This window comes from Azolla caroliniana, unplaced genomic scaffold (assembly GCF_043228905.1).
Source record: "Azolla caroliniana isolate FFs.n. ecotype wild unplaced genomic scaffold, voAzoCaro1.0.p SCAF_5, whole genome shotgun sequence".
NCBI classification, from domain to species: Eukaryota; Viridiplantae; Streptophyta; class Polypodiopsida; order Salviniales; family Salviniaceae; genus Azolla; species Azolla caroliniana.
Window position 1 is genome coordinate 24,882,129 of NW_028230440.1, and position 11,375 is coordinate 24,893,503.

At 43.1% G+C, this 11,375-nt stretch overlaps 1 protein-coding gene across 1 annotated transcript; it reads right to left on the reverse strand.

Annotated features, from left to right (window-relative positions):
* Positions 1 to 6,535: 6,535 nt before the first annotated feature.
* LOC147864581 (putative E3 ubiquitin-protein ligase RF4) lies at positions 6,536 to 10,139 on the reverse strand. The gene is made up of 2 exons (XM_087320517.1): positions 7,769 to 10,139; positions 6,536 to 7,606 (listed from the first exon to the last, which is right to left on the reverse strand). Exons 1-2 carry the CDS (start codon positions 10,094 to 10,096, stop codon positions 7,097 to 7,099), a joined length of 2,838 nt encoding a protein of 945 aa, XP_087176643.1. The 5' UTR covers positions 10,097 to 10,139; the 3' UTR covers positions 6,536 to 7,096.
* Between the last annotated feature and the right edge of the window lie 1,236 nt (positions 10,140 to 11,375).

The window sequence follows — 11,375 nt, forward strand, 5'->3', positions numbered from 1 at the left end:
ACGAAGGGCAAGATTCGGTCCCAGGTTGAGTGCAGCGGATCGATGTAGGCTGAGATTTGTTGTTTTAAGGTTCGATTGAGGCGCTCCGTCAACCCATTCGTTTGCGGATGGTAGGGTGACGTGAATAACTGTTGGATTCCTAGTTGTGTTGAAACGAGGCGTAGGAGCTCACCGTTGAACTGGGGTCCTCGATCAGACAAGATTTGGAGTGGGCAACCGTGGGGGAAGATGATTTTCTCCAATAGTTTGGAGGCGATGGTCATAGCCTTTGCATCTGGGATAGCGGCCGTCTCAGCCCAACGCGTCAAGTACTCGGTGATGACGAGGATGAATTTGTTCCCTCCTTGTGACTCGGGAAAGGGGCCCATAATGTCCCATCCGACGATTTCAAATGGAGCATCTGTGTGAACTGAAAAATGCCTTTCCTAGTGCGGAATGCAGTTTTGTGGGCATCGTGAGGATTCATCGGGATCTGCCAATATCCCGAGGCTAGATCGAGGGAGGTGAAGTATTTTGATTTGCCAAGCTGGTCGAGGAGGTCATCGATACGCGGGAGGGGGTATCGGTCATGGGTGGTGACATGGTTCAGTTGTCGGAAGTCGACACAAAAGCGGTAAGAACCATCCCCTTTCTTTACCATGTGTGGCTCCGAGATCCACTCGCTCTTGGAAGGTGTGATAATCCCTTGTTGGAGCATAGTTTTGACGGCGTTGTCGATGCGCTCGTGGTCGAGAGGCGAGCGACGTCGGGGAGCTGCGTTGATGGGGCGGGCGTTGCCTGTAGGAATCGTGTGGTGAATCGGAAAACGGACCGAGGGAGGTTTTACAGGTGGTGTAGACAACGAGGGAAAGGTGGCGAGGAGCCGTCTGATGTCTTTGATGCGCTCCGCCGGTGATATCAGGTACTGTGTGTTGCTGATGTGGGTGGTATCCCGCGGAGTAGTGAAGAGCGCGATCGGAATGTGATTTGGGAGGATGAGCTGTTGTGCGGAGAAATCGAGACAGGCTCGACTATGGAGGAACCAATCACATCCCAAGGTGATTGGGAACAACTGGCGCGGGAGGACGTAGAAACGATGGTGGATCTGGGCGGAACTAATGGTGAGCATGCACCTGACTTGCGTATGTGAGTGGTACACCCGTTGTTGGTCGCCGAAGAGGATTTTAATGGGCGGTGCGTGGCTCGTGGGAAGTTGTAATTGGGTGACTAAATCTACGCTGATGGAATATATGCTGCTGCCGGAGTCGAGGAGAACTTCTTGGGTCGTGTGCTGGAGGCGGGCGATTGTGGTACAAACGGGCGAAGTTGATGAAGTGGAGGCGTGGACGTGCGGGGGCGGCTCGATCGTGGGAGAAACGGGAGAAGTTGAGGACGTGGAGACGTGGACGTGCGGGAGCGGCTCTCCCTGCGGCACCCCGCGCATTAGTTTTCCGGGAGCTCAGAGAGGGAGGCAGCGTCAGCCAATTGGACGTTATGCTTCTGTTGGTGATTCTGCCACTTTCGGCAGTGACGCCGAATGTGGCCATAGTTGTTGCAGTAGAAACATTTGGGGCGTCCCTGGCTGTCTCGTTCGGGCAATGCACGCTTGGCACGTAATTGCGCGTTCTGGATGTCGATGTCCATGGGAGTGACGGCTGGTATAGTGTTTGTATGATCATGACTGAGATTACCTGGTGTGTGCATGTCGTGCGCGTCTGCAGCTTCGATGCGTTGGGCAGTGAGGATGGCTTCGTGTAGTGTCGTCGGGCCTTGATCGCGTACACGGCGGCGGAGGTCATGTCGTATACGCGGCCAGAAAAAAAACAACTTCATGTCCTCCGACATGTTGGCGTCAGCCCGGCGTAGGACCTGCACAAAACGAACCGTGAACTGGGTGATGGGTTCGCGTGGTTGTTGGGTAATTGACTCAAGTTGTTGTAGGGCCGTCTGGCGGGAGTCTTGATGAGCAAAATTCCGAATCATGGCTGCCCGTAACAGATCCCAGTCGTTGCGTGTCTCTTCGGGTTGTTGTACAAGCCATGTTGTTGCGATATTCTCGAGGAGTGTCTTCATCTCCATTGCCTTCCGAGGGTGTGGCCACTGGACCTGGTAACTGGCCACCATTTCGAAATGATCCAGCCAAGAGAGGACGTCTTCCGATGGTAGGCCGGAGAACGGTTTTGGGCGAACTCGAGAGTCCGGGAGATTTTGTTGTGGCTCGGATCGTGCTGAAAGAAAGGACAACATGGCTTGGTTAGTATGGTTAACTTGTAAAATGATGTTGGACAGAGCTTGAACCAGTTGGTCGATTGGCGATGTGGGCTGGTGTCCTTGATTGTGTTGTAGGAATTCCGGATTCATCGAGTTTGCGTTGCCGTCGTTGTTGTCGTGTTGCATCGTGGCGGGCGTTGTTGGGGTCGTGAGTTGGGGTGGCTTGGCCCGTCTTCTCCACCAAGATGTGAAATGCTCTCAAGAATAGCCCCTTTTTCATTATGTCTCAAGTTACATTTTATAGACTCTCTCTTAGCGTGGAGGGTGTTCTCCCGCTCCAATTAGCTCTACTAATTATGGGGCTTGGTGGGGGCCTAGTTTGGGTGTGGTGCATGAGGCTTGGTAGGGGCCTAATTTGGGTGTGGTCTATGTGTGGTGCATGGGGCTTGGTAGGGGCCTAATCTAGGTGTGGTCCATGTTACCACCACATTATGAATTACTTAATTCTTTTGTATATTTTATACTTTCAGGAATCCCTTATTCAAATATTGGAAACAAAAAGCTGGATTAAGTTTACATATATGGTCCTATGGATTTGGAAAATTGGAACTCTATTATATGGATTGTTGTTCTTAATTGGAAATTTGGAACTCTATTGTATGGATTTTTGTTATCATTCCAAAAAACATTTATCTTTTTATGTAATATCTTATCATGTTTCACAAATTAACAATTTTCAGAAAATGTGTTGTGAATTTCTGTTATTTTATAGTGTTCTAGTCTTTGATTTGGTACAATTTATTGTTTCGTGTTGCTTGGATTATGTCAAAACCAATTTGGTTTGGTTTGGTTTTGATGTTTGATACACTGGTTTGGTTTTGATTTTTGGTAAACCGGTTCGGTTTGGTTCTACATTTTACATAAACGGTTTGGTTTTAAATGGTTTGGTTTCTCATACCTATTAAACGGTTTGGTTTAAATGGTTTGGCTTAAATAGTTTGGTTTAAATGGCTTCAAATTTTTTAAATGGTTTGGTTTGGTTTTTATTCTGAATAACCGGTTTGGTTTGGTTTGGTTTGGTTTCAAGGTCAAGAAACCGAACCGAACCGAAACCGAACCGCGCCCATTGCTATGTTTAACTATATGCGTGCTAAAAAGGATGTGCTAAAAGGGTGGGTTGGCTTAGGTACATGCATGCTAAAAAGGGTATGCTAAAAGGGTGGCACAAAGGAACACATACACGCCACATTTCCCCCCTTAGAGAAACAATGAGGTTTATGCCATGGGGATGGAACGGGGGTCAGAAGTTAGGCCTAGGGTGGCATAGGGCTTGATGTGGGCAACATGGGAGGAGGTGAATCGACCGTTGGAATCGTGTCAGAGCAAGTACGTGGTGGATCTGATGGCATGAACTACAGTGAACGAGCCGAATCCCTCGGTGCTTCTGGCATTGTTGTGCGACTTGTAGGTTTCAGAAGTTGGCTTGTCGAAGGAGGGGGAGGCATCTATTGGAGATAGAGCCCCCAAGTGGCACTATCCATGTCTGCAGGGTTGGAATGGACGTCAATGGACGATTTTGGTGGGAGGCGGGGGACACACCCATAAAGTGCTCGAAAAATAACTAATTCGTACGGCCATCGCTTGCTGTTGAGGCATTTGGTGAGGCCATTTGTCTAAAAGATCAATCGCTCTTGTGGATTGAGGGCCACCTAGACTTGGCTGAGGTGGGGGACAGGAGGGCTATCATGTAGGAGGGGGGTCAGGGAAGCTCGTGGGACAAGAAGTTAGTGGACAATGAAATAAATTATAGCACGACGCTTGAGGAACCAATCCCAACCTAAGGTGAGGGGGCAGAGTTGGTGGGGCAAGACATAAAAGTGGTGTGAGAAAGTGAGATTGCCTAAGGTGACGTTGCAATATGCTTGCGTGCGAGAGTGGTATAGATGTTGGTGATTGTCAAAAAGGACTTGGATGGAGGGAGGCCTAACTGGTGAACTAAGGCGGTGCTAATGGAAGAGATACTACTAGAGACTAACAAGATAGTGTGGGTCAAGTGATTGATGGTGGCGAGAGTGATACATACCTACGAAGCGGAAGAGACAGATTCTTGGACGTGGGGAATTGGTACCCCGCATCTCCACCAATATGTGAAATGCACATAAGAGATCAAAACCAACCTACGTAGCTTCTTACTTTTTGCTCAATTTATAGTTGATACAAAGGTACCCATTTGGGTTGTCTTAGCTACATGCGTGCTAAAAAGGGTGTCCTAAAAGGTGGCACAAAGGAACACATGGACACCACAATATGTACATCCCAAATAATACTAAAAAACGTCCACATTTTTTAGATTTGAAAAGAGAAGGATGAGAATATCCATAAAAGCTAATATTACCTCCTTTCCAAGGGTGAGTGAAGGGGTGGGGGAGGGGGTATATGAGATCTTGCAAAAGAGATAGATGATTTGGTGCTCTTCCCTCCCTCCCTCCCTCCTGTTCACTTTCAGCAGGCAGAAGAAACAATCACATGCGGGATGTTGCTAATCAATCCCATTGTAGATATATATATACATATACCTTTAACTACTCTTCTAGCATATAGAGAGAGCCCAACGAAGATGAATCCCTCATCATACATGTCAAGCTCAGACATTCTAAACTCTCCGTTTTTCCCCACTCGTGGAAACTTCTTTCAATGTTCTTGTATTGGAGGTGCCACATTTTGAAGTTGATAGGTATGTATATGTAGACATGTGGTTATGATCTCAATCGCCAAATGATCCCCTCCTCATATGTAACGATCCTCATAATGGCATTTTTCTTGTTAATGATGAACACAACCATCTATGTGTTGTCAACGATAGTAGAGATCTTGTGGATATGAACACCTTTGTGGACTCTATATACATGTGGATGAGTGGTACTTGCATTATTTCTTGTTTTGTTTTGAGTTCTTTTTCAAGGGCGAGACTATTTAGATGGAGGCATGCCATTTGTAGTTCTCTTGGGCTACAAAATGCAATGCATCGTGTTGGAAGAATATTGTTACTTCTCAAAATGAAGTTATGATGTCATTATAAGGACATGTCACAAGAACCATCATATGAGTCAAATCAAGTTTGTTACCATTTTAACGGGAGTTGAATCCATTGATGTGTTCCCTATATTTGTGAAAACTAAACTAACTATTTTTGTGTACCTATTGTCATAAATATATATACATGGCCAAACACCAACAAAGAAAAACAAAAGATGAGATTCCTCCATGATATGATCAATTATGACAAATCAAGAAAGTGGAATAAAAAACAATGAAATTGTCAATAGAACCCGTAAATATCACTATATCAACATGATATTTACAATTTGATTTACAAAAAACGAATTATGTACAAGTATATCATAGTTTCCCATACACCATTTGATGGAGCATTGCCAAGGTGAGTAATTGATTTGTATTGCTTGGAGAACACAAGGTTTGGAATCAAAGTTTTATTCTCACACATCAATGCCACCCATATATCAACTCTCCTAAACTACATGCCATATCAATGAATCAATCTATTCTCAACCTCACTATTTCTTTTTGTTGTGTTGATTTTATGAGGTATATGATACGTAGGAATCGACAATGGCTCAATTCAAGCTTGAACCAAATGGTTAAACCGTTTTGAAACGGTTTCACGATTTAGTTTAGGCTTGAGCTTCGTTTGGGATGGCTCAAGCCGAACCAAACCAAACCGATTTGGGCCAAACCAATTTCCAAACTGGTTAAGGCTTAACAACTTGGCTAAATCAGTTCCAAAACAGTTTAGGCTTAATCAGTTTGGCCAAACCGATTAGCCATAACTAGTGTAGGAACCGGTTTGGTTCAAGTTTGGAAACTCCCAAACCGGTTAAGGCTTACTCATTTTGGTTTGGACTAGGCCAAACTGGTTAAGCTGAAACCGAACCGTTGTCGATTCCTAAGTGTATGCCTTTTATTACCGTGTGCATTCTTGCTTACCATCAATAATATTCCCTTTACTACTATGCCTTTTACTACGAATGTTTTGACTTGACTTGCCAATGACAACTTCCATACTAACAACTCAGAACCTCTTGTATACATTCCATCGATGCAATCATCCATCTACCAAAAATTAATTGAATATTTCGTTTCTCTAGAAACTACCATTCGAGTAAATTCATTTTCTATGTCAATAAACCGAACAATGTTGTGCAACCTCGTTAGTTCGACAAGGTTACCAATGTGACCCTTTGTATGGATGATAACTCAAACAAGCTGTAGGGAAGGGGAAACTTCCACATATTGGACATTCCTGGATTCGTTCTACACATGTAAATACAAACAAATGGCAAGAAATAAATAAATGAATAGTTAGCACAAGTTACAATCTCACGAGTGATTAGACCAACAAAATTTAGAAAGTAATCATGTTTCATTGGTGAGATTCTGAGAAATGCAAAATTTAAACCAGACAATGCTGCCAATGATTGCACAGCTAATGTAGCTTCTACAAAAAGAACAAACTGAAATGCTTAAAATTATAGGGCAAATGAATAGCAAGGCCTATTTATGAATATATTTTTCTATATCTTTATTCCAATAATTATTTGGCATCAAGCATCTGCAATCTTTCCTGATGCCAGTAACTCTTTCACATAGTGTTTTCATCTTCAAACACGGAAGAAGATTTTATAAGAATAGACAAAAAAATTGGAAATAGTGACATTGTGTATGCCCACATAATCACAATCATTATCTATTTACTTATTCCCAATAGTAGCTTCAACCATCAGCAATCTTTCCTGATGTGAAGCTGTTCACTATCAAGACTGAAATGCAACCCCTCAGTGCGAAAAATTTATGTTGGTAAAGGAAAGAAATTTCATACTATTTTTTCTTACGATTGAACTCCATATACTCGAATTCGCCTCTGAATGGGTGTTCTGCAAGATGGGCATTCTCTGAGACCTTGCTTTTGATGCAATTCGTTACACTTAGCACATACAATCTGATGTGCACATGGTAGGAAAACAACCGACATCTCTTCACTAAGACACATTACACATTCCCGATCTCGACGTACATCCGCCTGAGGCTTCTTCTGCATGTCAGCCATTTCCAAAAGCAATTTCAAATGCATTTGCTTTAGATTCTTCTCAGAATTCCTCGAAACCATTTCCCAGCTCAAAGGTGATGGTTGCAATCCTAAGGATACCTTGACCTTTGCAATCTCCTGCTCCAGCTTTTTCACTTCATCACGATGAAGTTGACACTCAGCTTCACATTTCTCTTGCAATGCCTCTACCCTCCTCTTCGCAGATCTCTCTAGTTGTTCCCTTGCCATTTTCTCAGTTCCAGCTTGCCGAAGTGCTTCTTCCTTGGCTGTCTTCTCTTGTCTCCATCTTGCCTAACATTTAAGCAGGAGGTGGAGAAACTATTCAGTTTGGCTATTAACCTTTGCTTTTAGGTCACAATGCAAACTTACGCATCCTATAATATAAACAAACAAATGCTTCTAGTTCACTAGCCATTAACGTATATTTATTCATCCAATAAAGAAAAAGCTCACCTCGGTCTGACAAAGTCGATCTTTTGCTTGTGAGAGCTGCCCCAAAATGTAAGATAAATTCCGTTTTCCATCAAGGATATCTTCCTGCAGCTTCAGCTTTTGTTTTTCCCATCCTTGTGATTTTTTTGTTGATTTATTTTCCCTTTTGGTAGCTTCTTGGCATTCGGAGACTGATACCATTGCGGCGAGTTTTGCTGCTTCCATCTCTGCTCTAACCTCTGAATTTTCAGCTTCCAATCTCCATGCTGTTGAGTTAGCTCGATCTACTTGACTTACCGCCTTGCGTAGAGCATTCTCCATTTCAGCCAATTTTTTCATCGTGCTCTCTTCCAAAGCTTGTTTCTCTTTCTTCAAACGTATGTACTCATCCCTTTCTTGCCTAAGGGCCTTGAGTTCGCTGCTATCCTTAGTTAATCTCCTTGCAGCTTGCATGACCTTTTGTTGTGCCCAATCAGTCCATTCCTGAAGTTGGGTTTCAATGTACTTTACACGGTCAACAAGCTGCCAAAGCATAACAGTCTTCCTCTCTTCTGCATTTGGGTCAATGCATCCCTGAACCTGGCTAGCCAACAAACTGTGACCTGTCTGAGAAGAAGCAATCTCCTTACTGGAATCAATCATATGTGAATTGCCTGCACCTTCCTTGGCTACACTGTCGATTGGAGAAGATGACGTTGCTAAAGAAAGATCCACTCCGCTTGCCACTAGGACTCCTTCAATAGTAGAAGCATTGTCACATGATGAATCTTGAAAACCAGACACTGTAGGCAACAGCCTCCCTATGTGGAGGTCTGTCTGCAATGGCTGATTACTACCAGGTTGTAGCGCAACATTTGGGCAAACATTATTGAAAGCCCTAGCTTTATTAGAATCATGCCGAAGGGATGTTGCTTGAACTGACAACATTGAGCATCTTGAATTTGAGCTGGCATCAGAGCATTGCGGAAAAGCAGCCATTTGCATGGCTTGACGCGATGTATCTGATGTATGCGCACTTGGAACCATATGGTCAGGCTGCCAAGTCTGAAGTTTTTCTGCATACTCCAATTTATTATTGCACTGCTGAAAATACAACCCTAGGTTTGCAGAATGTTCCTCCAACGTTGGAATATGAGGCAAAGAAAGTTTATAAGAATTCGCAACACTTGGATTGTGTAAGGTGTTCTGTTGAATCGAATTTACCGCTTCGTTTTTTGTAGATGTAGCGACCGGAAAACGTGTGCTGTTCGAGGAGGCGGACAGTTTGGAGGTAGTTTTCCGAGTTGCTACAGAAACCTTGCCAACATGAGAGGATGAAAAACTTGGAGTGGAGAATGCAGAGGGGTTATTATTATGAGATGATGATGATGACAGTGTCTGTGAGCTTATCGATGAGGCAGGTGTTTGTACAATGTATTCTGATAAAGGGATGCACGCTACATTGTTGTTGGGGGGTGCATTTGTGGGCAGGGAATCGAGATTTGATGGTGTGGGCTGTAAGCGAACATTGGACACTACCCCATCCTTGTCATTCGAGGCTAATAACATTGTATCTTCCTCCGAGGTGCATGCAAGGAATACATTCAAATCAGACATCAGTAAGAACCACATAGCATCTCCCTTACTCATATAAGGCCGAACCTTTCTTAGCATACAAATCATCTCTGTGAGGACATAACTCTCCAATTGTTTCAAGTCTATGAAATCTGGAGCAGAACTACCAACTCTCACTTCCTTATTCTGCAACCAAGTCAATGAACTTTCTACTAGGCTCGCAAGGGCATCCTGCCCATTCCATCTTCCATTTTTTAGCACAGCATTTAAAGCGTCTTCATGGCTAAAATTAAATGACGCAATTTTCTTAATTGCATCCTTGTAAACAACATCCAACATACTCATCAATATCTCTTCTAACTGAGCTTCCAAGAACCGATCCCAATCCGAATCCAGGATCTCAGTATGCTCATCGTGTTGAAGACCTGTGGAACAATCGCTCGGTTGCAACCTACAGTCCATTGATGGCATGTGGGTAAGGCCTGTGTGATTCTTAGGATGACTAAACTGATTTGATAACATCATGTGGTGTGCATAGCTACAACATCCAGCAGTGCAAGGAGAAGGGTTTGTATTGTGAGGATCCTTTGCGTCACTAATGGAAAGATTACCATCACTGCTTATCATGCCATTCTTGATACTCTCACCAATGGGAATACAAGCAAGCGATGAAACTGCAGACAACTGTCTCTGTTGATCTGTCCTGGATTTCCTCTTGTTGCGGCAACCTTTGTCCAAGCTGCTGGATGAAGGAGAATCAGCTGAAGAAGAGGCATTCAAAAAGCCACTACGCATTGTTCCTGTCAGGTAAGGGATAAATCAGTGATCGCATCCAAACACAAAACATATAAATTAGTTGAAGCTTTTTCAATCTGTTTTGAATCAAATTCTCTCTTTGGTTATGATCTGACAATGCCCATCCAATTGGACAAAGAAAAACAGCTGAAAGAAGAGAGGATTGATCAAGGGTACCTTGAGTCGGATGATGAAGAAGAAGCTAATGGCAATAGAAGTCAGTGCTAGTACTGATATGGTCTCCTGATAGCTGGTTTTTGTCTCTCCTGGATTTATCAGAGTTTTGCATCAACAAAGTAGACAATGTATAGTCTAAGCAATTCTTCAACTAGTTTTTAACGCAAAAAGCACCAAATAAATCAAAATCTGGGAACAATAAGTTTTCAAAACCATACCTGGATTGCAAAGACAAGTCTATGACAATAAAATTTAGTGCTAATGGCTGATACAGTCTCCTATTGGCTTGTTCTGTCTCTTTTGAATTTATTGGAGTTTGTATCAAAATACCAAACATAAGAAATGACGCGGCTTCTTTGACTCTATTGAAACAAAAATGCCTTGAATCGTCACATTGCTGTGCCCTGTGGATGAAATCAAATAGCAGAAAACCAGAAGTCTTAGATGGGAAGGAGAACACTGAGGTGATATAGCACATGGAAATTCAGCACTAGTACCGATATGGTTTCCTGTGACATATCCCAGATAGATTTATAGAATTTTCCATCAAGATACACAAATTCAATGGTGAGACCTTCAACACTTACTGTGTCAAAATATCTCTGGCTATCACCTACGTATGAAATCAAAATACAACATTTGCAGAAGCTTCTGCTACTCTTTTGAAGCAAAATACCTCTTCAATCAGTATTCCGCTATGCCTTGGGATAGAATCAAAGTTTAAAACGCATAAACGTAGGAGCTTCATTTAGTTTTTGAAGCATGATCCCTATCTGAATCAAAATATGTCTTATGTCTAGGGATGGAAATCCAATGCAAGACATTTGAATTATAGAACTCTTTTTGAAGCAAATTCTTGCTGAATCCAACAAAATCTGGCTTGTTTCGTAGGAATGAAATCAGAATACAACACATTGTAGAAGCTTACGCTACTCTTTCTGAAACAAAGTATCGCTTAGAATGAGAGAAAAAAGCTTCCTATATGCTAGGGATGACATCAACGGCAACGCAAAAAAACAGACGTCACAGAGCTGAAAACAAGCAAGAATTAAGCATACCTTCGCGATCCCACGGTAAATACAGCGTGGATGCTGGTGCGAAG

Bases quoted from the DNA above. Each gene is read 5' to 3' on its own strand.
- LOC147864581 (XM_087320517.1), bottom strand. From the start codon at position 10,096: ATGCGTAGTGGCTTTTTGAATGCCTCTTCTTCAGCTGATTCTCCTTCA. The intron at 7,607-7,768 runs GTGAGCTTTTTC...CTTAAATGTTAG, and splicing joins ATCGACTTTGTCAGACCGAG to GCAAGATGGAGACAAGAGAA.